We start from the raw sequence: 27,997 nt of genomic DNA, 5'->3' as shown, positions 1-27,997 counted from the left end.
ATTCATTGTAACTCAAACACTGGCATCAACTTTATTATTATCTCTTGTTAAATATTTTAGATCTTTTCAGAGAACATCTGTTTATAAGGGCGTGTCAGATTTCTTCCCCAGTACATTTGTGTGTGCAGTTACATGACAGGAGAAGAGGAGGACGGGGAGGGGGCGAAGCATCCCCACCAGCGCACACGGGAGGCCCCGGGGCCCTCGTCACACACACTGCCCCTCCCCGAGCAAACGGCCTCTGGACTTCCATGAGCCGAGACCCTGTCCCCGGGCCAGGTGACATGCAGATGGCGGTCGCAGATGCGATCGACGTCTCATAAAGCAACAGCACGCTCTGGAGTGAGGGTCTGCCGAGCAAGCCCCCCAGGCAGCACAGCCGCCTGTCCTGCCAGCGTCTTGTCGGGTGGGGGTGGGTGGGGTCAGCTGTGGGGGCACTAACTGGGTTGAGGGTCCCGGGCCAGGGGGTGCTCGGGCCATGGGAGTAGGGAGGCGGGTGGGGGGCAGGGCTCGGGCTTGCAGACAAGCTGCTCCCCGGTGAGGGCAAGGCTTGACCTTCTGAGTCCCCAGTGTCATGGACCAGGGAAGCCCGGCAAAGACAGGGGAAGGCCGAAGACGGGGTCGCCCCAAGGCCACACGGAGGCCCGCTGACCGCTGAGCGCACAGGGCACTGCGCACGTCCTCCAGGCCAACCCCACAGCCTTCCTCGGTGGAGCCCACCGTCTTCGCCTCCTTGAGGACAATTACGGCTTGGGAGAAGACTCCGGCAGCAGACCCGGGCTCCGGAGAGGACCCGGGGTTTCTCAAAGGAGGCAGCCGTCAGCCATCAGCTGGATCTTCAGTTTCCGGGCTAGTCGAGTGTGCCGGGGAGGGGGGGGCTTCTCTCAAGATAGCTGGCGCCTGCCCCCTCTGCTCTGATGGCACCGCTGCCTGAGGGTCTGAGGCTTGACCCCTCTAGATGCGCAAAGGCCTTCCTTGGGCTTCATTCGGATCAACGTTTTGAAAAGTAAAATCTTCACAGCAATGAAAATAGTCTCTGAACTTCTAATGGAAAAAAAAAATCTGTCCTGGTTCAATAGTTCTGGATGCTCCGGGTAAATGACAGGCGATTTGCCTTTTGTGACTGGGTTCATCACGGCGGACACGGCCGTCCCCTGGGAGGGCTAGCTGTTTGGCCGGGCCCGGGAGAGGCACCCCCGATTCCTTCTTGATTGTTCTGGGATGGGTAACGTGACACCCGCTCTTCAGGCTCTAAGAGGCAAGTGGAGGAAACCAGTAGCCATGGGAAGGGAAGGTGGCATTTGGGGCAGGGGCGAAGAGACTGGCTCAAGTCTAGCTCTACCTCAACCACCCTCTGATCCACGTATTCCTCATCAGAACATGGGAAGGCCGTGCCACCCGCTCATCGTGATGGGAGGAAGTGATCAGTGGAGACGGTCTCCCCGGGAGAGCCCTGTCCGGGGCCACCACCTGGGGGCATCGAGCAAAACAGAGTTTGAATCTGAAGGGGTACAAGGGACCAAAGGAGCACAGAGGCTGGCACTGGGCTTGGAGATGGAGCTCAGGTGAGGTCCTGAGCCTGGATTCTTTGCTCTTCCTAGCTAGGAAGGTGGTAGAGAAGGAAGAGGAAATCCTGCAGGGGCTGAGCTACCGGTGAGTTCCCAGCCTGGGCCTCCAGCCCTCGGTCCGCCCCTCCAGACACGGCCCCCAGGCTCAGCACGGGGTGGAAGCCTGGCCGGCTGCCGCCTCAGTAGCCGCTGTCTGCGAAGAAGGGTGCGCAGGCAGACGGGGCGCAGTCGCCTTCCCTGCACGGACCCGACAGCTCCCCGTACTCGCTGTTGTAGAACACCTGGCCTCCTGCGGCTCCCCGGTCCGACCTGCGCTGCATTCCTTGGGGGTCAGGGTGAGCCCCGGTCGCATCCGCATTCCGCCCAGGCCCTATACAGCTGCCAAGACAGGAAAGACAGCATTAGTGGGGAAAGAAAAGGGGCGGGACAGGACCCAGGTCAAGGTCGGGTTGGAATCACCAAAGATACAATCAGATCCTATCGAGTGGGCTCCAAGACAATGGGTAAGACCCAAAGACGGGACTTAAGAGAGAGTCAACCAGACTGATCGGGTTTGGCAAGCACTCACTGCAGCTTTCTCTGTCCTGGACTTCATCACCCAAAGCCACTTCTCCCCCACTCTCGCTCACCTCGACACCACCATTCATTCTCGCTCACATATCCGTGCTAACTCCAAAATGCACCCGCCTGCAGCTCGTCTACAGCTCTCCATTCGTCTGCCCCTACTTTAGAGCAAGCTGCCCTTTTCACACTCTGTGACAGCTTCCTAGCGGGTCTATCTTCTCCCACTCTTGCCTCTCTATAGTCCAATCTTCAGAGAGATCCCTCAATAGATCATGTGAGTCTCTTCTTGACAGATGCTCCCAGGGCTTCCCGTTGCTCTCAGAATGAAATCCGAGCTTTTTACCACAGCCTGTGAGACCTGGCAGCGTCCAGCCCTGACTGCTGCTCTCCCTCAGATGCTCTGTCCTTGGCTCTCACTTACTTTGAGTTCGTAAAAACAAATGCTGCTTTATTCTTGTTTTGCTTTGTGTGATGGTATTGAAAAGCATGGTGCCAATCTGATTCTTAATTTTCTCTGTAGGTGATTTGGTGGGTTTTTTTTTTTATTTGCTTTGATTCCCAAAGTGTTTATCTTTAAATTCTAATAGTTCTATCAGAATATGTCTCAGAGTCTACTGGTGTGGGTCAATTTTCCCAGTTGCCTGGTGGGTCCTTCCAATATGCAGATTCAGGTCTCCTTTTATTTAGGAGAGTTATCTTGAAGTCTGAGTTTAAAATTAGTTCTGTTCCACAGTTTGGATTTTCTCTCTCACGGATGCCACTTTTACATGTATTAGATCGTTTTACTCGTCTTCTCTGTCCATCTCTTTCTGGCCCTTTTTATCTCTTTACTTATTTCCTTTACCATCTCCATCCTCTGTGCCTCTACTCTAAGTCTGCTCATATAGATTGTTCTTTGAGTGCCCTGGTCTTCATTTTTGAAAGGATTTGTTTTTTACTTCAATTTCTTTCCTGAATTTGGTCAGCTCCCATTTTATAACTTACTATTGTTTGTCCATTTTGAATTTCTAACTTTCTGATTCATAGTCCAGTTGTTTAATTACCTAATTCATTTTGGAGGGTCATGTTACAGTTTTCCTCTGCTTCATTTTAGGAGCATTTACAGCTACTGAAAAATTTTTTATTCCAATTTTTTTGGTTTCTTCTTGTAAAAACTTTGTATGGATAGTACTTATTTCCTGGACCAGGAATGGCTGGTTATCCCAGGGAGGGGCTGAGGATTTGGGAGGCTTCACAGGTTTCTTTCATTGAGAGTGCTGTATCAGACTCACATCTTTGTTATCACTTCAAATTCCCTTGTCTTCAAAATGGCCGGTTGATGCAGCCTGGAATTTAGGAAAAGTTAATGCCTTGTGGGATGAATGTTGAGCAGTGATTAACAGGAGACAGGAAGGCACAAGGCAGAAAATGCCTTCTTTCCTCTGTCCCACAAACCCTTCCTCCAAGGCACATTCTCTCCACGGACCCATTTGGAGAACTTTCCACATGCCAGGTGAATGCACCTCCTAGTGGCCTGCTGCATCATCACGATACATTTCCAAGAAGAGTGACCCTGCTGTCACAGTAGTGAAGTGCATTTTCTATAACAGATGGATCTCTTGTATGTGAGTATCTGCCTTTTTCTGAATTCTTGATACTGCTTTGCTTGCATCTTCAGCAACTAAACACTTGGGCAACTTCTTCCTCAACTCCTGAGCACCTCCTTCCTTCTCACTGCCCTTCCACAAGCAGTGCCTTCCCAAAGGGCTGCTCCTGGTGCTTCAGGCTTTCCCTGGGAGCCCTATTCTGCTCTACCAGGTCCCGGACTCCTCTACTTTCTCCCCAGTCTGTATATTTCACTGTCCCAAGGACCTTGCCACATATCCTCCTCCTGTGGGACAGTTTCCATCTCCCTCTCATCCACATGGGCTCAGGCTCGCCTCTGCTGGCCTCGATGCCTAGTTACCTATTCACATGTAAACTGGAGGGTGTCTCCATCTGTTTATTGCACAGGCATGAATGATGTATAGACCCATTTGCTCGGACCTCCTTGTGGATCAGGCTCGGAGGATGGAGGTTTGAATTTCAGCAGCTCTCATCCCCTCGTTTGCCCTTCTACTTAATTACGTTGGGTAGGGGGTGATTAAAGACTGTTTGGTAAAGAAACATTAGCTGGAAACTTTTTCTGTCGGTGAAACTAGCATCAACACTCCCAAACGAGGTTATTAATTCAGGTGACCTGAGGGACTCAAGTTTTCAAAAGAGAAGGCACAGGTGCACGACACAGATGCAGGGATCATTCCTGGCTGTGAACCCCGTAACTGCCAGTGCTGACAATGCCACAAACGGTGCCTTTTGGACGTGGGTGTAAAAAAGACTTGAGTAACTGGTTAAGTTGTAGACATCATCGACACACATAACAAGAAAGGTGGAAAATGACATCAACTATCTTAATGTTATGTAAACAAAATATGTGTCATTTGGGGTAAAAAAAAAGTCAGTGACAATATCATATACAGATTTAAAACCTGGGAGACTCGTGGATTTGCACTGGCAAACTGGACCAGGTGACTGCAAAAGCGGCTCTTCACAGAGACGCTGAAGTCTGAGGTGCCAGTGAAGGATCTGAATAAAACTGGCTCTTGATGAAAGTGGAAAAGAGCATGGTTTTTAAAAATACTGTAGCTCGTGTCACTTGCGCAGGTGTGTGCAAGTAAACTAATAAACAGATCAAATACATATTTAACTGTTGTATCTCTATCACTTTTCAAGTTGGCCCAAATGCTTGTATTTTTTGGCCTCTTGTCCTTGGACACATGGAGATCACCTTAACTCCAGGTATTGGCCTGTGACCGTATTATCAAAATATGATACCAGCCACTCCAGGTTACATGTCTCTGACTCTTGCAACCTTTGGAGCTAAGAGCTGGGGTTCAGGGGAGGGGGTAGCTTCTCCTGGCTGGGGGAAGGGGTGTGCATGCGTTGTGTGTGGTGGGTCATACGTGGTGGATTGTACATGGGTTCACAAAGGCAGAGCCTCTGAGAATCAGACACATTAACTCAGGTTTGAGAGTAGGAGCCTGAAAGGGTGGTGGTGGCATGTCAGGGGCCAGCACATGCTGGGGCTGCCGGGAGAGGACGGTGATGGATGAGTGGGGGCTTACTCGGAAGGCCAGATGGCCAACCACCTTGAGTCTCAGAGTGGTTTACCTTGCAACACACGAAGAGGAGCCATGAACGGCTTCGGGTAAGAGAGTAGCTGGGGCTCCCCCAGAAGCCAGCCTCCCTCATGGCACCCTGCCTTCAGTGCCTGGATTGCCAGGACCCTGCTCAGACCTGCCTTATGGGGGAAGCGGTTCCAGGAGTCCTTACCTCAACCCGCCTTCTTGTCTATGTCTGTTTTCTATCCGCGCAAGCTCCTCAGAGGCCAGCACCATCCCACTGTCTGTCTGGTTGTCCTGTGCAGAGACAACAAGGCAAGGGCTATGGGCCCTACTGAGGCACTTCTGAGGGGCAGCCTTCCCCTGCCAGGAGGGAGCCAGCACGAACGGCCACCTGCACCGCTGCTGGCTCATTACCCCCTTTCTGGGAAAACTGAGCCGGAAACCGGACGTCCATTCCCTCTACCCCCAAACTAGCCAGTGAGCATCACGTGCCCCACGTCACAGAGTGGGGGGAGTCCTGGGGGTGGAGGTGGGGGACAGTGCCCGGTGGGTGCTTAGTAGGTGGTAAAGCTGAGCTGTCCCCATTGTTGGCCAAGCATTGGACTCAGGGTGCAACGAAAGGAGACACACTAAGAGGTGGAGGAAGAGGCCTGAAAGAACCTGAGACTTCATAGTTAAAAAAAAAAAGACCATGATGGAGAGACACCCCAACTTTAGTGAGATCTTGTTATCCTTGGATTGCCTATGATTCTGAGTGGCTCAAGAGGGGGAACTGCAATCTCTTCAGAGCTCAGGGCCCTCCCAGGTCACCTGGTCCTGAAGACGTGAACTCAGGCATACATGGCTCTGGCCAAGTCCTCCTCTGCTGCCTCTGCCACCCCATCCTTCCCATGGTGGTTTGGGGCCGTATGTACCTCAGAAAAATATGTTCTTAAACCTAATCCATTCCTGTGGGTGTGAACCCATGGTAAGTAGGTCCTTTTTTTAAAAATTTTTAAGAGGTACTGGAGATTAAACCCAGGATCTCATACACGTGAAGCATGCACTCAAGCACTGAGCTACACCCACCTTCTCCTAAGCAGGACCTTTGGATGAGGCTACTTCAGCTAAGGAGTGGCCCACCTCAATCAGGATGGGTCTTAATCCTATTACTGGGGTCCTTTAGAAGAGGGAAGAAATTTAAACAGAGAAAGCCACAAGAAGCTAGAAGCTGAACGGCCGTGGAACCCAGAAGAGGAGGGAGAGCCCAGGAGACGCCATCCCGTGCCTCGTCATGTGACATGCTAAGGAGCAAGGACCACTGGCAGCCGGACCCCGAACGCCAGTCCTCGGGGAGAAGGCATCGCTTTTGACAGCTCGATCTGGACTTTATCCCAGCCTCGAATTGTGAGCAAACAAATTCCCATGTCATGGTATCTGCTTGAGCATCCCAGGAAATGAATGCACTCCCCCGGCCCAGAGCTTGCTGACCATGGCCTAAAAGCCATCGTCCCTCATCTGGGAGGGAGGCTGGGATGAGGGTCCGCCACTGGAATTCACACCTGGGAGGCCCAGTCTCCTCTTCTGCAGGAGGGAGACACTAGTACCAACCCCACGGAGCTGTCATTAAATCAGGTCATGACCCAACTATGCCTGTACCTGAATACGGGTGTCATCACCTGAGCTGACACCTGTGTCCAGGATCTCCTAGAAGGGTCCTTCCTCAACTCTCAGGTCATGTGGCTTGGTGGGACCTGTGATCTGGGCAGATCCACCAAGAAGCATCCTGGGGCTTTCCTAGGAACCACTGGGGAAAAGGAGCAGTCTTTCCAGAGGGGTTTCTAAGCTGGTGGGAGGGGGCCTGGGGCCTGTGAAAGTGGTGATGAGGACCCGAGAGAGCAGCCGAGGGAGAGTGGTGTCACGTGAGCACCGAGATCCAATCACGCCTGAGGCTCTCCCTGGCCTTGACATTCTCAAGGGACAACTGATTCCCTTTTCTGTCTAAGCAGATCTGAGCTGGCTTCTGCCCCAGGTTCAAGAAACCTGACCGATGCTCACCTCCCCCACAAAAGAGCCAAGCAGGCCCCCATCTGAAGCCCCTAGCCCCCATCCTCACCAGTTCTCATTGGGCTTACCCCCGAGGCTTTGTAGGTTGTTGGGGCCATGGGAAATTCTTCAAATGTGTTCAACCTGGAGGAACTCTGGGTCTGAGTCTCCCTGGCCAGGCATCCAGGAAAGGACACACAATTGTAATATCTGTGGAGGGAAATGGAAAGCGCTGGAGAAACAGTCCACCCACCCTCTGGAAAGTTTGAGCCATCTCTACCTCTGTTCCTCTCTCCTCAAAGGACCCCACGTCTGGGTTGTGAGCACTGGAGCCTAGGTCTCAGTGCAGGTCTGGGGTCCTCCCCAGCTGGGCATGTCCCTGCCCATCCTCAGCCTCCCTTTCTTCTCCCAGCCAAAGAGGTAAAGCCTCCCGAGTCCACTGGTGGGGAGAGAACGGAAGGCGCATGCAGTGCATCCCGCCTGGGTGTGGGCTGGAGCTGGTGAGGCCCTCGCCCCGGGGTGTGCCTCCCCAGGTAACTCCAGGCAGTTCTGGGGATTCGAGCCACCCAACTGGCCACCTGTGAGTGCATGTGCATGCCTGCGTGTGAACATGCATGGCTGTGCTCCTGTGTGCAGGTGAGTGCCATGAGCGAGTGTGGACATGTGTGTGTTCCCATGTGCAAAAGTGCACCTGTGTTGGAGGGTTGGTGGGAGGAGCGCGACGCTCTTGTCCCCACATGCCTGCTCCTACCCTCTGCTGGATGGATTGGGGGCCACAGTCTCAGCGCCCACCTCTCAACGCATCCTTTTACAGCCGGGAAGGATGCAGTGGGGGCAGCCATCCTGGAGCGTAGTCCGCCACTTGGGAAGGGAATCACTGACCCAGAATGTCACTGCAGGATCTCAGGCTGAGAAACTGGGTACCCATCCGTGGGATGCCTGCTCTGTCCCCAGGGTTTTGGCCAGTGGCCCTAGGGATGCCCCCCCTGGAGCCTAAGGGAAGACTCAGGCTCAAACTCAGGCAGCTCCTGGTGATGTGGATCCAGGCACAGGGACGGCAGCTCCCTTGGCACAGAAGCCGGAGGGCAGAGAGAGGTGAGAACTAAGCAGGTAGCAGAAAAAGCCAAGCCAAGCCGCAGCCCCCGTGGCCTGGGAGGAGGCCCGCTGCGGGGGGCCGAGCCCAGCCGCGTTTAAAATGACTTTGCTGCGCGCACGGGCACGCAATGGTCTCGCAAGTCGCCGCCGCTGGGCTTTTCCTTCGTGACCGGTAAATCATCGTACATACCCAAAGAGAAAATACATGTCTTTCGTATCTATAAATGCCAGAATATAAGATCTATTTTATAAACTATCAACGTATCAAAATATAAAATATATTTTATTGGGGTAAAACAGACCGCGTCCGCCGAACCGCTTCGCCCCCGGGCCCCAGGGAGGGGCTGACCTTGCGGCCAGGCTGTGGCGCTGCAGGCGGGGCGGGCTGCCCTCGGCCTCGGCGACGTGCAGGGCGGTGGTGGACGCCTGCAAGAAGCTGCCCTCCTCCTCCGAGCTCTGCGAGCCGCCCGGGGCCCGGCGCTCCTCCTCCTCCTGCTGGGAAGTGACGAGGCGACGAGGCGTCAGCCGCCCGGGGCACCCTCCCCACGGCCCTGCTCCCGCTCCTTCCCACTCAGTGGGATCACCGTGGGCACCCAGCGCCTTCGGTTCTCACGCTATGCGGGACCCTGGGGCTGCGGAACCGTGGCCGGGGTCCCCCCACCTGCTGCATTAAACCCCCACGACAGCCCTGCCAGGCGGTCTGGCTCTATTTCCGGGATGAGGAAGGTACCCTTTAGGAAGGGGACGGGGCAGGGCCGGCCAGGGCGCCTCCCGCCAGGGGTCCCGCCTGCTCCTGCGGCCTCGGCCACCACTGCCAACAGGTCCTGCCTAAAGTGTCGGTCCCCAGCCCCCGGGTGGCCTGGGCGGTCCCTAGCTGGAGACACACAGGGCGCAGAAGCCCAGGGCGGGCGAGAGCGGGCGTGAGGGGGCGTGGGGCAGAGGGGCCAGCGCGGAAGCAGGAGAAGCTCCGGCCGGGCAAGGCCGGGCTCCAGCTGGGGTCCCTGAGCGGGAAGAGGCCTGGGTCTCCACCCTCAGGGGCCTGGGGCGTGCAGGCGGGGGCTGGGGTCTGCCCTGGCCGTCACCTCGCGGCAGAGGGGTGGCAGGGAGGAGGCCCAGGGGAAAGGGCCAGAGGTGGCGGCTGGCCGGCATGGAGAGCGGGGCGGGGGGCTGGGAGGGTTAAGGGCTCACCTGCTGGTCCCCGCCCTGGAGCAGATCCCCCAGGAGCTCCACCAGCTCGGAGAACGCAGGCCGTGCTTTGGGGTCCCCCGACCAGCAGCTCAGCATGATGCTGCGTCTGCAGAAACAAGCAGGGCCTCCTGGAGGGTGTTCTGAGCCCCCCCAGCCCCTCCCGCTACCTCTGCATGCCCCCCTCCCCCCGCCCGGGGACTCATGCACACGCTGTCCCTCCTGCCCAGAGGGTCCTTTCCCCCTCAGCTCAGTGTCCCCTCCTCCTGGGGATCCCTTTCCTGTCACCCCAGCTGTGTCTGCCTCCCGCTGAGTGTCCTCAGAGACCCCCATGCCACGTCTCCGGGAGCCCATCACAGCTAAGGTGATGGGGTCATCTGGGTGGTGCCACCGGGGACAGAGGCCAGGCCTGCGCTAGCCCCCTCTGCCTGCCCTGGGGGCGACGTGGGGCGGGTGCTGACGGGTGGCTGGTTCACCGCAGGCCTCCCCTGTGCCCGAGGACCACTCCCCCCCCCACACCGCATGACCATCTCCCTGTCCCCACCCCTGCCCTGTGCCCTTTTGTCCCCCCCATGCTGATCGTCCCACATGCATGCGGCACCCTGGCCCACTCCCACATTTGCAGGACCCCCATGCCCACAGTTTGCTCCCCGATGTCTGCGCGACCCTCTGTGACCACCCCAGTGCCCGGCGCCTGCACGCCCCTCCCTCCTGCCCCCCCCATACCCGCATGCCGCTATCCCCTTGCCCCCCCTGCTCCCACCCCCAGGCTTAAATGGCTCGCAGGACTCACATGGCAGGCGTGGCCAGCTCTGGGGCTCTCATCCGGGTGCCCTCTCTCAGCCGCTGGCAGAACTCCTCATTGATCTGCACCCCTGGGTACGGGGAGGCCCCTGAGGGTGGGAAGGGACGATGGGGTGGGTGGGGAGCCAGCCCAGACACCCGGACTGCCTCGGCCCCCGACACCCCTCACCCCTGGGCAGGTGGCCGGCCCCCCATTCCCCCCCGCCACCCCACCCAGCTCTGGTTTTTCAGTTGATTGAAAAAGGATGAAGCCGCCTCCTCGCTGGGGTCACCCTGAGCTTTGGCACCGTCATGCAACGCATCTGGGACGAGGGGCGCCTTGGAGACCGCTTTAGCCAAACCAGGGTGACGGGCTCTGGGGTTGGGGAGCCAGTTTCAGCAAAACAACGCCCCAAGCCTGTTGCCCTCACCTTCCTGAGGGCGCGCTCTCCGCCACCCGTCCAAGCCCTCCCCAAATCCTGTCGGCGCTATGTCCAAACACCCCCTGCCTCTAACCCCTCCTTGGCGCCCCCCGCCCCCTCCCCCGGAACCTTGCCCCTCTCCTAACAGTCCTCTCTGTTTCCCGCTCCCCCTCTACCCACTCCCCAGGCGGGTTCCATCTCCCCCTTGTCAAATGACACTGAACGCCGAGGTCCTCGGGCTGCTCCGGCTACGCCTCCCGCCAAGTGAGCCCCCCAACCCCATTCTCCCCCCACCCACCCTCTGCTCGGCACCCAGACCACTCCTGGCACACCAGGACAGCGTCGTGGCCACCCCCACCCCCACCCCCGCCTCCTTGGGCCTCTGTGCTCCCCCCCAGGCCCTCCTGCCTCTTTCTCTCCCCCCTCCCCTGCATTCCCCCCCTTAGTCCCCCCACGCCACGTTCTAGGCTCCTGCAGCTCTTCGGAAGTCCTGCCCCAGTCCCTCTGGCGCACACAGGGGCTTTGCTGCACTCTTTGCGAAGCTCCCTTCTTAGCAAGACCCTTTATCCTGGTTGCCATCCCGTGACAGCTTTTGCTTTTTCGCTTGTTCGCCGCCTCCGCCCGCCCCTCTTCCAATCTAAAGTGGGGATCCACTGTTGGCTGTGGAGCCCAAGTTCCCAACTGGGGCCTCGCCCCTTGCCCCGTGAAGACAGGAGCACACTGCCAAGTGGCAGGTGAGGAAGGGGTTCAGCCAGAGAGGGGGAGATCTGGGGAGAGCCCGGGTGAGGCCCCCTACTTCTGAGGACCCTTCTGTGTGTGGGGGGTGTTTCCTGGCAAGCTCATTCCCAGGCCCTGTGTGAATGCCAGTGGGTGGCACCAGCTCAGGTGCCAAGGGCTGGAGTGGGGGGCCTCGGGGGCCCACGAACCTGCTGGGTGCCACTAGCCCAAGTGCACATCTCCAGCCAGCCCCTCTCCGGCCCTCTGCATCAGAGCGGCCGCGGTGAGCCCCAGATGCCCCTGAGCCCAGAGCACGGGAGGGTGGGGCGGGCCCGGCTCTCCCCCTCCCTGGCCCCCTGCACTCACCCAGGGAGAAGATCTCCCAGAGAAGCACCCCGAAGGACCACACGTCGCTCTGCGTGGTGTACACCTTGTCGAAGATGCTCTCGGGCGCCATCCACTTCAGGGGCAGCCGGGCCTGCGCCAGGCGGGCGGGGGCGTTAGGGCGCTGCGAGGCCCCCGGGGGAGGGAAAGGGCCAGGCACTCGGGCAGCCCCATCCTGCCCCGCAGACTCCCAGGGGCCCCAAGAGGAGCTTCCCTGGTTGCCTCGGCCCCCCCGGAGACCTGACAGCTCCAGCTCTTGGCACCTGCTCTGGTCTCCTCCCTCCACTTCACCCCATTTCGCGTCCCCGCTGCCCACCCCCCGGCTTTCCCCACTGCAGGTCCTGTCTGTCTCACTTGAGGGCTTTCTCCCTTCTTCTCCCGCCTGTCCCAGCCCCTCTCTGCCCCTAGGCGCTCTCACGGGCATGCCTGCACCCCCTGCTCCAGCTCCCGACCCTCACCCGGCCTCCCGTGCACCCCCACCCCTGCACCCCGCTCCCCTCTTCTTGTGCCTTACGGGGGAGGCTTCTGCAAATGCACACCTGCCCCTCACCTCCAGGTGCCCCGCACGCCTGTGTGTCAGGGTGAAGGACAGAAGCCTTCCACGGTGTGGCCACATCTGGGCAGGGTGCCCCCCCCCACGACTTGGACCATTCTGGTCATCTCCCTGCCTGCAGCCCCCCTTCCTTTTTCTCTCCCCATAGCAAACACCTGATCAGCTTTGGGTGCTTGCTCAGGGGTTGCCGCCTCCCTCTGCTGCCCCTGAGCTCCCCCAGTGAGACACACACCCCTGCCTGGGCACGGGGGTACTTTTCTGTGACACCGCCCCCCACCCCAGACCTGCCTATCTCTGTGACTGAGACCACGTGGGGTCCACCTCTGCGCACCCAGTGTCCAGCAGGGGGACCAAAGTGTTGGGCAGAACACCAACTCCCATCACAGACGTCGATGCCTGCTCGTACGCTCTTGCCTCAGTTTCCCACAGTGGGGCCAACAGGGGTCCCAGGAGGGCCCCAGAGGGGGGGCAGTGAGTCTCCAAGCAGCTGGGTAGGTGGAGTCAAGAGGACCCACCCCCCCTCCTGCGCCACCCGCACCCCGTCCTGGACAGGGGCCCGAGGCCCTGCCCAGCGCCCTCTCAGCGGGAGGCGGGCACTCACGCTGCCCTTGCGGACGTAGTCGGGGTCTTTGTAGATGTCCCGGGCAAGGCCAAAGTCACAGATCTTCACCACGTCGCTCTCAGACAGCAGGATGTTCCGAGCAGCCAGGTCTCTGTGGATGCACTGGGAGGGCCAGGGGGCAGTCATAGCAGCCCCTGGGGCTCTGGGTGCTGCACCCAGTGGGGGCCCCCGGGGGGGCGGTTAGCGCCAGAGGCGTGATTTGTACGGCTGCTCTGAGCCTGGGCGTCCCCAGGATGCTCCAGAAGGCTCAGGGAATTGTGGGGACCAAGCACATCTTGGCACGCTGGTGGGTTTGTGACTCCCCCCCCCCTCAAGGGCCTTCTGGGGGGGTGCAGCTCACCTTGCGGGAGGCCAGGAACTCCATGCCCCGGGCCACCTGGAAGCTGTAGCAGACCAGGTCTTCCATGGTCAGCGGGCTCAGCCACAGGTCCTCGACTGCAGGAGGAGAGCGCGGGGTCGGAGGGGCCCCCGCCATGGCTCCCACCTTCCACCCGGCCCCCAAGGGAGCTTCGGGTCACCCAAGCCTGACTGCATCCCTCCTGGTTCCTGAGGCCCCTGGCACTCACTAACAAGCACGTTGTCTGCCACCCCCAACCTCCACTCTCTCTGGGACGTCCTTCCCAGTACCACTGGACCTTTGCATGTGCCACCTCCAGCCTGGACTGCCTCCCCCTATGTCAGGCGAACTCCTATTCATCCTGTGATGCCCAAGTCAGCTGTTTAAAACGACCCCTGAGGAACCCTCCCTTTCTGAAGCTGAGACCATCACATCCTGGTCCGTGTGGACGTTTTTGCTCCTCTAGTCTGCCTCTAGCCTGACAGGAGGCCCCTCCACGAATAGCACCAGATAGGCTTATACTTTGATCTCTTGATCGGGAGGCATCAGGATGCCAACCAGCTATCCCTGGGTACCGGGAGGCCAGGCTCTCACCCTCTTGGGGCGCAGGGGCCCGCCCCGCTCCGCCCTTGCCCATCAAGAGCCGGGAGAGAAGCGCGCGGTCGCTGTTCCCGGGCCGGCTCTTGGGGTCAGCCTTGGCGCCTTCTACCATGGCGCGAACGCGCCTTCGCTGCTCCGGGGACTTCTCCTGCGGAGGCACAAAGCGGGCTTGAGGGGAACCCCGCCACCCACGGCAGGGCGATGCCCCCTCCTCCCGCCACCTCGCCCCTGCCCCCTCCCCCCACCTCTGTGGCTTCGCCGTCAGAGCCTCCTCACCGCGTAGGGGCTGAAGGCGTCCCGCTTCGTGCGCAGGAAGTTGGAGAGGTTGCCGTACTTGCAGAACTCCACGATCACCATGAGCGGGCCTGGGACCGGCAGGCGGGGGCGCCTGGTGACCCGGGGCACGCCGGGCGGGCGGGGCCCGCAGCGAGCGCTCGGGCGACACCGCCCTCTCGGTCCACCCCACCTCGGCTCCGCCCCCTCGGCGCCGCCCCGCGCCCGCCGGACGCCTCTGCCGCCCGCAGCGCAGCGGTACCGTTAGGCTTCGTGCAGGCGCCCAGAAGGTTGACCACGTTGAGGTGGTTGCCGATGTGGATGAGGATCTTGAGCTCGGACATCAGCGCGCGGTGCTCGCTGGCTGTGGCGCCCTCTGGGGGGGATACAGGAGCCCCGCGTGCTGCGCCACCCCGATCCCTGCGCGCCCCCTCCCCACCGGTGCGGGGCGCAGGCGCGCCCTGCTGGCCTCTCGGAGGCAGGGGTCAGGCGGGATAGGGAAGGATTACCCAGAGAGTCCCAGGCCTAACTCTGACTCCCACCGGCTCCCTGTGGACCCCTGGGGGGAGATGCTAATTCTGAGCCTCAGTTTCCCTTCCTGCACCACCGCCCCATTAGCCCACGCCTGCACCCCACCAGCTCCACCGCCCTCCCCTTCACCCTCTGTCCCTCCCCGCACCTTTCAGCATTTTCACGGCCACGGTATCACAGCTGCTGCCCTTGCTGATGCCAAAAGCAGACGCTTCCACCACCTTCCCAAAGGCTCCGTGGCCCAGGACTCTCCCTGGGGGGGGGGGGGGGGGGGGGGGGGGAGTGCTCCAGGTGAGCTGTATGGTGAGGGTGGAGAGGAGGGGGCCGCGGCAGCAAGCCCTCCTGAGGGCCAGGAAGCGGGAGGAAAACCTCAGGCATGCCAAACAGGAAGAGCGCAGGAAGCGGGAAGAGAGGCGGAGGAGAGCGGGCAGGAAGGTGGTGTATCCTCTCCCAGCAGGTGGGATGCGGCCCCCTCTGCTCGAAGCCAGGAGGAAGTGACCTCAGGGGGCCTGGGAACTGGGAGCCCTGGCCACGGTTCTGGGGATACAGCCCAGATGGCCGGGTCAGGCCAGGTTGGGGGCGGCGGGGTCTAGGCGCGCCCTCCTGGCCCGAGTTCTGAGAAAGGAGGGATCCCGGGCGCCGCGGGCTGGACCCGGGGCAGGCGGGGTGCCGCCCTCACCGAGGTGCAGCCGCTCGCGGGGGAACTCCCACTGGCTGGCGTCGTAGGACAGGTACTCGCACTGCTCCTCCAGAGGCACCTCCCCAGGGTCCATGATGATGGACAGGTAACCGGTCTTGATGTCCGCGTGGGCGGGCTGCGGCGTGGGGGACAGCTCATTGCTTTGGCCGTGCCACCCGGGGCTCGGGTAGCACTTTCGCCCACGTCTCCGGGGACTGTCAGTCGAGGAGCCCGTGCACAGAGGACAACCTGTGTTTGGAGTGGGACCCGGAAGGCTTCCCGCGAGATGAAGCTTATAGATGCACAAGGCGAGACCCCAGGGCCCAGGAAGGCGGGACAGGGACCTTATTTTTTATCTCAGTGGCTGGCGGGGGAGGGGCACTCACCCTCCTCATGTTACAGAAGATGAGGAGGAGGAGGATCCAGAAGAAGACGGCGATGATCCCGGTGCCCACGAGGATGGCCACCTCCATGCTGCCCCTGTCCTCGGAGCCTGCGTGGGCACAGAGGGGACGCGGTCGCGGGGCGCGCCCCTCGGGCGGGCACCGCTTTGCGCCACGTGGCCGCGGGCGGGCGCCCAGGCGGGGCGGGCAGGCGGGTTGCGGGGGCGCGGGGCGGCGGCCGGACCTTCCACGGCCACGCTGGCGGAGGAGTTGACGCAGCCTCTGGCGTTGCACACGCTGCACAGGTAGCGGCCCGCGTCCTCCTCGCGCACGCGCTGGATGCTCAGCTTCTGGTTCGAGTCCGCCAGGTCGATTCCTGCAGCCGAGCGGGTGAGGGAGGTGCGGGGTGGCGGAGGTTCGAATCCAGGTGGGGTTGGGGCCCGGGCCTTGAGGGCCGCGGAGGAGCCCACTCCACGCCCCAGGGACCTACCGGACTCTTCCTCCAGGGGCCTCTCGTCTTTGTACCACACGATGCTGGGTATGTGCGCCCCGGCCACCGGGCACCGCATCTCCAGGGAGTCGCTCACGTTCACCAGGAGGTCGGTCAAGTTCTGCGTGAGCCGCGGGGCTTCCAGGGCTGGGGGTGGGGAGGTGGTCGAGGGGGAGCTAAACAGAGCTGCAGGAAGCAGGAGGGCGCCCTGCGAGGGGGGTACCCTCCGGGGTTGGGGGCCAGAGAGGGGACCCAAGGGTGGGAGGCCCGCGTGACGTACGCAGCAAGCGAGGAAGGGGTTTGCGCGTGGACGGGAAGGGGGGCCCCTTGGGCGTAGGAGGAGGGGGGCTGGGCAGCCCCGCTGGGCCAAGCTTGGAAGTGCAAGATCAGGTCGCGCGCAGGGCCGAGGCAGGAGAGGGACGGCGCCGCGCCCCCTGCTGGCCAGGCCGGGCCCCTCCTCACCTTGCACCGACAGGTATTTCTTGTGGCAGTGCTTGTCCTGGCTTCTGCGGTCCTGCACCTCACACACGTAGTCGCCCTCGTGCTCGAACGTCACGCGAGGGATGCTCAGGCTCAGTGTGGCGTGGCGGACCCCCGGCGCCGCCTCCTCCAGGCTGGCCTCCAGTGGCGTGGCGAACAAGTGCACGTTCTTGCAATCCAGCAGCAGCGGATTCCCGTGTGCATCGTGCAGCGTGGACAGGTTGAGGCGGTACCAGCGCAGGTGCTCGTACGTGTAGTTGTCTGCGCGGCAGCTCAGGCGCACGGCCTGGCCCTCCAGCGGATCCTCCGAGGGCTCGGACTCGATGCTGAACCCGTCAGGGATGGCTGGGGGGCGGGGGGGTGGCGTTGATAGAAAGGGCGACGGCAGCGCCCGGTGCTCCCTCGGCCCCTTTCCCAGTGGTCTTTATACTCATTCAGTTCTCTAGCAACGCTTGCTGGTCTGTGTATATTGGGGTCGGGGACACCGCCCTGGAGCCCTCTCCCCCACTTTTTTCGCCACGATCCCCCTCTTCGGAACAAAAGGGCCAGCTCTCCAAAGCCAGCGGGGCCAGGTCTGCTCCTGCCTCCCCTTCACTTCTCCCAGAACAAGCCGCAACGGGGTTACTGCCCCACCTCTCCCTGGAACCCAGCTCATTGGTGAGCTCTGTGTCCCCGTAACTCCTTGGACCATGCCCTACCGGTCTGCTCTCCTTGAAACATCAGTTCCAGGCCTCTGGGTGGCCTGGCTGCTCTCCGTGAGTCTCCTATGGGCCTCCTCCACCCCACAATGTTCTCTCTGGAGCCATCTGGGTCCCCTCGTTTTTCACTCTTCCAGCCACCCTCCTCTCTGCCCCTGGACCCAGCGACTGTGCACCCCTGAGCTTCTTAGCTCTCCTGAGGCCATTGGCACCTCTGAGAATCTGGAGCCTCTATGGATCTTCTCCCATGGGGCCAAATGCACACGTGAGCCGTGGGGCTGCACAGGCTGGGGCGGGGGTCAAGGCGGAGCTAAGCGGAGGTGTCGGGAGCAGGAGGGCCGTGCCGGGGGTTGGAGACGGAAGGTGCCATTCCATCCCAGAGGACCGGCAACGCTCTGCCTCTGTGCCGCTGCCCCGGGTCTCTCTCCAGCGTGGCCCCCACCTGGGCCCTAACCGTCCTCCACCCAGCCCCGCCCAAGGGGAGCGGCCAGGCCCGGGGAGGCCATCTGGTCACTCACTGGTCACGTAGAAGTAGATGAGCCGCTCGTCCTGGCCTGCCTTGTTGAAGACCACGCACTTGTACATGGCGGACACGTTGGCATCCGGGATCACCAGCCTGCTCACCGTCTGGGCAGAGCACGGGCACCGGCCTCCGTTTCCGGCCCCACGTCTCCCATCCCCGCCCTCCCCTTTCTGCCAGGGGCCCTTTGCCGAGAAACAGGGACACCGAGGCTCCTGAACTGAAAGTGGCCAAAGCTCAGAGACAGAAACCAGGGCGTGGTGAGGCATGGGGTCCTGGGGCTGGAGAGGCAGGTGGCTCCTCAGAAAAGTCCAGGGAGGAGTCTATGGACAGCTTGGACCGGCTGGAGCTGGGGTGGGAGGATGGCGTCAGGCAGGGGCAGTGCTCGGTCTGTGGCCGTGGCGAGGAGGGGAGAGGAGCCAGCTTGGCACTGGCCTTGGTCCCAGATGGGGTTAGGATTCAGGGCTCAGGCCACGGCCCAGGTCAGCATGGGATCCTCAGGACGGGCCCACATGGGCGGAGGGCTGCCCGCGGCCCCTGTCCCACAGCCCAGCGTGGTGGCTGGGGCGGAGGCTGGGTCCAAGGCTCCCCGAGGGCTCTGGTCTCCTGGGAATAGGAGGCTTGGGGAGCAGGGGAGGAGAGAAGGCCCGAGGCCCTGCCTACCAACCGAAGACAGCCCCCCCTCCCCTCCTCTCCCCAGCCGGGCACTTCCTGGCCAGGCCTGGAACAGGAAGAGGCTCTGGAGGTGTGTAAGAAAACAGGAAGTGACTGTAGGAAGTGGGTGCCTTTGTTCAGCCCCTCCTCCCCCGCCTGGCCTCTCCTCGGCATTGCCCCCAGGCTGGGCCAGCCCTCTGCCGTGACCTGTCCAGTCCCCCCATCCCCTAGTCCCCTCCCGGCCCTGGGGCCTGTGGGTGGCTGGGGCCCAATGGCCGGGGGATCTCAGCCTCCTTGTCTGGGAAGCAGCGGGAGGGCCAGCCTGCCATGTGCTTGGAGGCAGGGGCACTGAGGCCCAGGGACACTGCAGAAGGAGCCGCTGATCCTCAGCTGCTGTCCCCAAAGGGCTGAGGGCAAGTGGACAACGGGGAGAAGAAAGGCCAGGGGCGGTCCCCTGCCGGCCTCCCTCTTCTTCTGCCCCTCCGCCACTCGGGGACTCGGCCGGCTCGCACCTTATTTTTCCCCTCCACAAACTCCGTCGAGGTGTCCAGGCTCTCGATGGGGTTCACGGCGTCCTGCATGGTCACCTCCCTCCAGTCCCTGCACTGGAGCATGCGGTCCCGCTGCTGCCGCCGGCTGCTGGGGGCAAGGAACGGGGCAAAGGCTGGGCAAGGATGGCGGCAGGGAAGGACCGCGGGGGAGGAGAGACTCTTGTCGTGCCCAGAGTCTTCTTTGCATGTTGGGATGGGCAAGGCCTCGGGCTGGCCAGAGGGGTACGGGGTGAGCCTCCCTGGGGTGAGCCTCCCTGGGGTGGGGCTTTGTTTCGGGAATGCTCTCTCACCTCTTTATCCCCGCAGCCCTACAGCTTGCCAGACCCACCCATACCCAACAGGACAGGCACCTGCCACCCGCACAGCAGCACTTCTGGCCTGCCTGGGTGGGCGCCACCCCCTACCCCCCACAGGCGACCCCCCACAATGCTGTCCTTCCTGCCATGCCCACCTTGGGTCTGCCCACCCAGATCTCCCAGGCGCAGCTCGAGTCACCGCTCTCGGCACCTTGGACCATCCCTCCCTCCCCTTTGGTCCCCACTGGGAAGGGGTCTCCCAAAGGAGGCTCTTTGCCTCCCCCAGTGGAGCAGAGGACCCCTCAGTTGTGTGGAACATAAGCGTGAGCATCGGAGGGATGCCAGTTCTGGAGATGCCAATCATGTGGAATTCTGTCCCCCTCGGAGCCTTGAACACTGATGAGCTGACTCAGACTCACAGGCCACCCTGCCGAGCCCTCCCCACCGACCACAGAGAGCCTCAGCCCCTGTGCGGGGGTAGGGGGCTAACCAGGCTCCGCTCTGGATTCCTCAGCTTCATGCTGTCTCCTCTACCCTGCCCCACAGGGAATCAGACCCACCCACCCACTGCTGCAGAGCCCTCCCTGGCTCCCTAGTGCCTTCAAGCCAACACTCGGCTTCCTGTGCTCCACGGCCCGCTGTCCCCACACAGGTTCTCCCTATCCCCTGTCCCTTGGTGGGGGGGAAGCACGGCTCAGCTACCAGGCCGCTTACGACTGTGTGACCTTGCGAACGTCACGCCCCATCTCTGGATCTCAGGATCCTTCTTAAGGAAGGGGGTCCTGTGAGCAGGGCACATGACGAGCTAAGGAACAAGGAACATGAGACTGCGCGACGGGCGGACGGCGCTCAGGGCGGACGGAGCTCGGGACGTGGTGCATACAACTACCCCGGGTGCGCCCGCTGGGCGGGAGGCGGCCTCCTGGGAATGCAGAGGCGCCTTTCTCTGTCCTCTCCTGAAGCTGCAGGTGCAGGTCCAGGGGTCTTTGCTCTTGTGGGAGGCTGGGGGGTGGGGCATGGACAGACCCGCCCCCGGCGCCCAGCCCAGGGCTGCTGGGTGGAGGACAGACGCAAGGGGGGATCCGGTGAGGCTCGAGCCTCTCCGGCCAGGCGAGGTGGGGCCAGGCATCTGTGACCGTCGAGGCCAGGACGAGAGCGAGAGCTGGAAATTCTGGCTGAGCCTAGAGGCGGCTCCCGGGAGGGGAGTGCGGTGCAAGCGGGGCTGGGAGATGGGAACCAGTGGAGCTTGGGGACAGGGCGGGGAGATGGGGGGTGACAGGGCCGAGGGCCACTCACAGGCTGCGCTGGGCGAACGTCTTGCAGGGCGTCCAGGGCCTCCAGTGCCACTGGACGCTCAGGGGCGGCGGCACCCCGTACGTCGTACACGTGAGGGTCTGGCGACTGTGGCGGGAGTAGATGCTGGGAGAGGAGGCCTCCTTCTCGTGGATGTGGGGGGGGACTGGGGGCACAGCGTACAGCCCGCCGTCAGCACGCGCCCGCCCCGCCCGGCCCCAACGCCCGCCGCCCGCCCACCACCCGCCGCACCGTTCACCACCAGCTCCAGGCTGATGTTGTGTCGCAGGCCGGCGGCCGAGTTCCACAGGGCGAGGGTGTAGGTGCCCGTGCTGGCCTCCGTCACCTCCTTGATCACTAGGGCGTGCGGGCTGTGGTGGCCCGAGACCGCCCTTCCGTCCTTGTACCTGGCCCGGGAAACGGAAGTCAGGGGACTGGGGGGAGCCCTCCATGCCCGGCCCCCACAACCAGAACGGACTACGGGGAGGCAGGAAGGTAAGGCGCGGGGAAGGTCAGAGCCCGGGGTCCTTCTGGGACCCTAGCAGACACCGCTGGAAAAGGCTGGCAGGAACGGGACAGGAGAGCCGGCTCAGGTCTGGGGAGCAGGTGGCCTCGTGGCGACGCAGCCCTTCTACTTCCCATCCAAAGGCTTGAAGGGTTTCCTACAAGTGAGATCGCGTCCCTGCTGGAGGCAGTCCCCTTCTCGATGCCCTGTCTCAGCACCCTCAGCGGGCCCTGCCCTCTTCCTCCTGGGCATCCGAGAGCGTTTGCCGAGTGAAGGTCCATTCCCTACAGAGCACAGCCTAGAATCCTCCCCGCGGCCTGCAGGAGCTCTGGGTGCTGGCTCTGCCCTCCCAGTGATGCTCTCCAGCCACCCGGCTTCCTTGGCGACCTACCGCAGGACCTTTGCATGATATGCTCCTCCTTCTAGATACTGCATGGCTCCCGCCCTCCTTCATTCAAGTCCCTGCTCACATACCGCCTCCCTGAGAAGCCCTCCACGGCCACCCTGGACCAAGCAGTGGGTCAGCCCTCTCTTGCCCCTCCGCTCCCTTGCTGCTCCTTGAAGTGTAGGCTTTTTTCAACGCATGCCTCCGTGGATCGTCTCTCTGTCCCACTGAACTGTCCCCATATGAGCGGCGGCCCCCTCTCAGTGCCACATCCCCAGCACCCAGTACGGGTGGGTGCTCGTTGGCCGTTGCGTGCACAGGTAAATGAATGAACGAATGCCTCGCAGCCCAGGGGCTGAGCCAGAATTCCTCCAGGCAGCTGCATTTGTACCCCGAGCTCTGGATGCTGTCTGGAAAAAATCCTCCCCCAGGGCAGCAGCCTTTCTCCGTGGGTCCTGGTTGTGCAAAGCCCGAGACGAACGCCGCGTGGGACATGGGAGAGAGAGCTGGGGACGCTTGAGGGCTCAGGACATTAGGGCCATGGATCTGCTATGTCGGGGACGTAGGGGGCCACGCTCAGCTGTGACTCCACCTAGCACCACTGCAGCCCGGACTCAGAGAGGGACATAACTTGCCTGTGGTCACAGAGCGAGGCAGAGTAGGGGCAGGGATCAGAGCAGAACCAGCAGGAAGCACCTCCACAGTGGGGGCAGGTGTCACGGATTGAATTTTGTGCCCCGAAAATATAAGTGTGAGTCCTATCTTCCGCCTCATGAAGAGAATCCTATTTGGAAATAGGGTCTTTGAAGACGTGATTTGTGAAGATTAGGCCAAACTGGATGGCGGGGGGGGGGGGGTTGTTGCTGGCAATCCCTTATGACTGGGGCTAATTTGGACACAGAGACAGCCAGGTGACAAGGGCAGAGCCTGAGCGATGCCACAAGCCACAGCCAGAACCCTACCGCCTTCAGAGGGAGCACTGACACCTTGATTTTGGACTTCTGCCTCCCAGAACTGTGAGACAATGCAATTCTGTTGTTTTAAGCCTGCCCTCCGGTGGTATTGTGTTATAGCAGCCAGAGGAAACTAAGACAGCAGACTCCTGCTTAGGGTATGCTCTGGTGCATAGAGGGTTAGAATCCTGATTTGGCCACTGGCCAAGATCTGTGCCCTAGACAAATCCCTTCACTGCTGTGAGCCTCGATCTCCGGAGTATACTGGGAAAACAAAACGCATGGGGTGTGCGGCTTCACTGCGGCATGGAACATAAACTGGGCAGCACAGGACCAGGCACGGAAGAGGTGCTTTCTAGATCCTGTGTGTCCACCAGACTGTGCATTCATTCACTGACTTGTTGGTTCCTCACACAAACACCATGTGATACCTCAAAAGGTGAGGTCTTGGGAAGTGGATGTGGCTCAATCCCTTGGGCACCTGCCTACCACATGGGAGGTCCCAGACTCTGATCCCGGTGCCTCCTAAAGAGGATGAGCAAGACTGCAAGCTGACATGGCGAGCTGATGCAGCAAGATGACGATGCAGCAAGATGACGATGCAGCAAGATGACGATGCAGCAAGATGACGATGCAGCAAGATGACGATGCAACAAGGAAATGCAATGAGAGAACAAGCAGGGAGCAAAGGTAGTTCAAGTGATTGAGCACCTCCTTCCCACGTGGGAGGTCCTGGGTTCAGTTCCCAGTACCTCCTAAAATAAAATTAAGACAAGTAGGGAAACTATGTGGCTCAAACAATTGGGCGCCCGTCTACCATATAGGAGGTCCAGGGTTCGATGCCCAGGGCCTCCTGGTGAGGGCGAGCTGGCCCACACGGAATGCCGGCCCACGCAGGAATCTCGCCCTGTGCAGGAGTGCTGCCCTGTGTGGGTATGCCGCCTAGCATGGGAAAGTCGCCCTGTGCAGGAGTGCTAGCTGACATGGAGAGCTGGTGCAGCAAGATGACGCAACAAGAGACAGAGGAGAGACAATAAGAAGACATAGCAGAACAGGGGAGCTGAGGTGGCGCAAGAGAGTAATCGCCTCTCTTCCAATCTGGAAGGTCCCAGGATCAGTTCCCATAGCCGCCTAATGAGCAGACAAGCAGACACAGAAGAACACAGAGCGAATGGACACAGAGAGCAGATAATGGGGGGGCGGGGAATGGAGGAGGGGAAACATAACTAAATCTTAAAAAAGAAAATTAAGACGAATAGTGCAAAACAATGAGATGGGGGAGAAGTTAAATAAATCTTGAGGAAACGGACTTTGGCCCAGTGGTTAGGGCGTCCGTCTACCACATGGGAGGTCCGCGGTTCAAACCCCGGGCCTCCTTGACCCGTGTGGAGCTGGCCATGCGCAGCGCTGATGCGTGCAAGGAGTGCCATGCCACGCAAGGGTATCCCCCACGTGAGAGCCCCACGCGCAAGGAGTGCGCCCGTGAGGAAAGCCGCCCAGCGTGAAAAGAAAGAGCAGCCTGCCCAGGAATGGCGCCGCCCACACTTCCCGTGCCGCTGACGACAACAGAAGCGGACAAAGAAACAAGACGCAGCAAATAGACACCAAGAACAGACAGCCAGGGGAGGGGGGGGGAATTAAATAAATAAATAAATCTTAAAAAAAATAAATAAATAAATCTTGAAAAAAAAAAAGGTGAGGTCTTTCCCTTGTAGCAACCACAGCACTGTGGGAAACACCAGGGGGCCCGGGCTGGGGGTCTCGGGTGGGCAGGAGGCTGGCCGAGCACTTCTGGGAGGCAGGTGTGCGTCAAGTGAGAAGGGAAAAGGCGAAGGTGGCAAATGTCCAAAGGGAAATGCTAGGCTGGGAGGTGGTCTAGCCGATTGAGGCCGGCCTCTCTCAGACCCTGGAGGCGGCCGGGCCGGCTGCCGTGCCCACGCCAGTCCCCCTGGCTCCGTAGGGCAGGGGACGAGGCCCCAGGCACTCCCGGAGCCACGCTGGGAGCCCTCCCCACAGGCAGGGACGAGGAGCAGGAGGCGAAGCCCGCCTCTTGCCTGCTGTCAGCACTCTGCAGAAGCCCACCCAGGGGGCCTGGCGCCTGCGGGCTCACAGGGAGGGTCACCACAGGCCCAGGGCACCCCGGCCCTCCCGGGAGAAGCGGCGTCCAGCCGCACGGCCAGGCGGGCTCCTGGCTGAGGACGCCCGGGCTTCCACGCCCTTCTACGGCTGGGACCCTCAGCGCCCTTGCAGTTGACACACAGACCGGGAGCTCTAGCAGCCGTCGTGGGAGGCCTTGCCCGCGGGACCGAGCCCGGGGCCGGGGTTCAGAGCAGGTGGCTGAACCCTTGGAGCATCTCGGGACTCCTGGAGGGGAGGGTCCCTGGGGTGGGAAGGAGACCTAGGAAGCCTAAGGCCATTGCTGCAAGGCAGGCCCCCGGCTTCAGGGCATCCGTCCAGCTGGGAGGGCCCCAGAGAGATGCGAACTGGATGCAGGAAGCGGTTCAGAAAAGCCCCTTGCTCTGCCCAGCCCACCGCACGCGACGGACGGCCGTCACGCCACCAACCCAGACCAACCCTCCCTGGAACGGAAACTCTGCTCCCACCGCGTACGGGGAGAGAAGAGGGGGCAGCCCGGGTGGAGGTGCCCTCGGGGTCTCCCCTCAACCGTGTGGGCACCCCCGGGGCTCAGGGCGCGGCCCCCGACGGGGAGGGAGGCTGCCCCTCTGACCCCGGGCTCCACCCTCTCTCGGGCCCAGGTGGGGTCACCCGGGGAAGGTGGGGTGGGGGAGCAGGGCCGTTACCACTGGAACTGCGGCGGGGGGTAGGCGGCCAGCTTCACGGGCAGCTTCACCAGCTTGTCTCCGGCGGTGGCCTCCAGGACGGGGCCCTTGAGCCACTCGACGCTGATGAAGGGCTTTTCTGCCGGACAGGAGGAGCCAGGGTCAAGCATCACGGACCCGCCACCCGCAGACTGGGGCTCCCCTGTTTTGTGGGTGCCCACGGCACTCCCCTTCCCCCTGGCTCGGCCTCCCACTGCACGGGGCACCCTGACCTCTGGGCCCTGTGGCTCGGTGACGCCCCTGGCCCATCCGGCTCGAGGGTGCCCGGTCAAACCGTACCGTGCACGATGACCTGGGTGCTCTCGCGGAACCGCTGGAAGCCGTTGCTGGCCTCGCACGCGTACGGGCCGAGGTCCCCCTGGCTGACGTTGTGGATGGTCAGGATGCTGGAGAGCTCGGTGTGCGTCTGCTGGGAGCGCCGCTCGGGCACCCACCTGCCCCGCTCGGCCTGCCCGCCCCGAGGGGAAGCCCGCGTCAGAGAGAGGCTGGCTCTGCAGAGCTGACCTGCCAGGCAGCGGCGGCCGGGGGCCCCAGACCCAGGTCCACGGAATTCCACGGGGTGGGAAGACCTCCCCATAAGACCGGGCCTGTGCCTGCTCTGCACAGAGCCCCCGCGTACCCTGGGCGGAGGGCGGGCGTGGGCAGTGCCTGGGGGCTCCCTGGGACAGTACCAGGCATGGGGCAGGCGTGGGCAGTGCCTGGGGGCTCCTCGGGACAGCACTGGGCGTGGGGCAGGCGTGGGCAGCGCCTGAGGGCTCCTCGGGACAGCGCTGGGCACGGGGCAGGCGTGGGCAGCACCTGGGGGCTCCTCGGGACAGGGCTGGGCGCGGGGCAGGCGTGGGCAGTGCCTGGGGGCTCCTCGGGACAAGGCTGGGCACGGGGCAGGCGTGGGCAGTGCCTGGGGGCTCCTCGGGACAGGGCTGTGCACGGGGCAGGCGTGGGCAGTGCCTGGGGGCTCCTCGGGACAGGGCTGGGCACGGGGCAGGCGTGGGCAGTGTCTGGGGGCTCCTCGGGACAGGGCTGGGCACGGGGCAGGCGTGGGCAGTGCCTGGGGGCTCCTCGGGACAGGGCTGGGCGTGGGGCAGGCATGGGCAGTGCCTGGGGGCTCCTCGGGACAGGGCTGAGCGTGGGGCAGGCATGGGCAGTGCCTGGGGGCTCCTCGGGACAGGGCTGGGCGTGGGGCAGGCGTGGGCAGTGCCTGGGGGCTCCTCGGGACAGGGCTGGGCAAGGGGCAGGCGTGGGCAGTGCCTGGGGGCTCCTCGGGACACCACCAGGCACAGGGTGGACGTGGGGGAAGGCACCCTGGCAGGCCCGGTGACCTCACCTGCTTTCCTGGGTAATCCCAGTCGAAGGTGACGCCGGAGTTGAACTCGGCCCACACGGTACAGTTCAGGACCAGCTTCTCCCCGACCAGCAGCTCCAGCGACTTCTTGGGGATCAGCTGGATGTCATAGAGCTCGTTGCCTGGTGACACACCCACAGTGACACACACGACGGGCATGCGAGCTTGCCCGCGGCGCCCCCCGAGCGGCCCGCGCAGCCCCTACCTGTGATGTGCACGACGAAGGGGTTGGAGAGGAAGTCCTGGCCGCCCACGGTGGCCTCGCACTGCAGGTACAAGGCGTCCCGCAGCAGCGCCAGGGGCACCCGCATGCCCCGCTGGTCGTCCCACACCACCTCCTCCCCGTCGGGCTGCAGCGTCGAGCTTTGCTGGAGGGACACGGTGGCCGTCAGGGCTGCCCCCTGCCGCCCGGCCGGCCCGGGAGCTGCCATTCCCGGGGGGATGGGGCAGGGGGGCTGGAACCCGGGGTGGGGCTGTACCGAGCGCAGCGTGACGTTGAGGCCAGGGATGGACACCAGACAGGGCACCCACATGTAGTCCTTCCTGTTGACCAGGAGCGTGTCAGCCTTGTTGATGAATGGCTGCTCGAAGTCTGGGGGCAGAGGGCAGGAGTTGGGGCTCAGGAGCAGGAAAGGACGGGGCTTGGGGTGGCCTCTGGCGGGGGCTGGCAGGGATGACATCCTGCTTCTCTCCCTCTTGCAAGCTCAGGGGGCTGGCCGGCCGTGGGCAGGGGTGTGCAGGGCACTGGCCGCCCCCTCGTTGGGTGACCCTCCTTTTGGACCAGAAGGAGGACTGTCATGGGTTGAATGGTGTGTCCCCCCCAAAAAAAAGTCTTAATCCCTAGTTCCTCCAAATGGTGTGTCCCCCCCCAAAAAAAGTCTTAATCCCTAGTTCCTCCAAATGTGACTTTCCTTGGAAATAGAGACTTTACAGGTGGAATAACTCCAGAAGCAAGTTAAAATGAAGTCGTACCAGAATAGACAGGGTCCTTAATCTAATATGAGCAGTGTCCTTGTAAGAAGGGGAAATGAGGACACAGGCCGACAGATGTGGGGGGACGCCATGGGGCAACTGAGGCAGAGAACGCCTGGCAAGTGAGCACCGGAGGCCAGGAGAGAGGCAGGGG

General features: G+C 61.8%; 1 protein-coding gene across 1 annotated transcript in view; it reads right to left on the bottom strand.

Annotated features, from left to right (window-relative positions):
• Position 1: 1 nt before the first annotated feature.
• The window catches only part of FLT4 (fms related receptor tyrosine kinase 4), a 45,525-nt gene continuing 17,529 nt past the window's right edge, over positions 2 to 27,997 (bottom strand). The window contains exons 4-30 of the mRNA XM_058283211.2: positions 27,351 to 27,463; positions 27,077 to 27,239; positions 26,854 to 26,993; positions 25,809 to 25,977; positions 25,491 to 25,608; positions 21,099 to 21,253; positions 20,850 to 21,012; positions 19,219 to 19,345; positions 18,051 to 18,159; positions 16,817 to 17,179; positions 16,355 to 16,501; positions 16,109 to 16,240; positions 15,868 to 15,974; positions 15,482 to 15,617; positions 14,951 to 15,055; positions 14,534 to 14,647; positions 14,275 to 14,363; positions 13,993 to 14,146; positions 13,402 to 13,496; positions 13,041 to 13,163; positions 11,869 to 11,980; positions 10,374 to 10,473; positions 9,584 to 9,689; positions 8,745 to 8,890; positions 7,390 to 7,510; positions 5,484 to 5,569; positions 2 to 1,946 (exon numbers count right to left, since the gene is read on the bottom strand). Coding sequence (XP_058139194.1) covers positions 1,748 to 1,946; positions 5,484 to 5,569; positions 7,390 to 7,510; positions 8,745 to 8,890; positions 9,584 to 9,689; positions 10,374 to 10,473; positions 11,869 to 11,980; positions 13,041 to 13,163; positions 13,402 to 13,496; positions 13,993 to 14,146; positions 14,275 to 14,363; positions 14,534 to 14,647; positions 14,951 to 15,055; positions 15,482 to 15,617; positions 15,868 to 15,974; positions 16,109 to 16,240; positions 16,355 to 16,501; positions 16,817 to 17,179; positions 18,051 to 18,159; positions 19,219 to 19,345; positions 20,850 to 21,012; positions 21,099 to 21,253; positions 25,491 to 25,608; positions 25,809 to 25,977; positions 26,854 to 26,993; positions 27,077 to 27,239; positions 27,351 to 27,463 — 3,692 coding nt within the window. The 3' untranslated portion in view covers positions 2 to 1,747. The remainder of the gene's footprint in view (positions 1,947 to 5,483; positions 5,570 to 7,389; positions 7,511 to 8,744; positions 8,891 to 9,583; positions 9,690 to 10,373; positions 10,474 to 11,868; positions 11,981 to 13,040; positions 13,164 to 13,401; positions 13,497 to 13,992; positions 14,147 to 14,274; positions 14,364 to 14,533; positions 14,648 to 14,950; positions 15,056 to 15,481; positions 15,618 to 15,867; positions 15,975 to 16,108; positions 16,241 to 16,354; positions 16,502 to 16,816; positions 17,180 to 18,050; positions 18,160 to 19,218; positions 19,346 to 20,849; positions 21,013 to 21,098; positions 21,254 to 25,490; positions 25,609 to 25,808; positions 25,978 to 26,853; positions 26,994 to 27,076; positions 27,240 to 27,350; positions 27,464 to 27,997) is intronic.

This window comes from Dasypus novemcinctus, chromosome 2, assembly GCF_030445035.2.
Source record: "Dasypus novemcinctus isolate mDasNov1 chromosome 2, mDasNov1.1.hap2, whole genome shotgun sequence".
NCBI lineage: Eukaryota > Metazoa > Chordata > Mammalia > Cingulata > Dasypodidae > Dasypus > Dasypus novemcinctus.
Note: the sequence above shows the minus strand (reverse complement) of the source record. Positions and strands in the feature narration are given on the sequence as shown.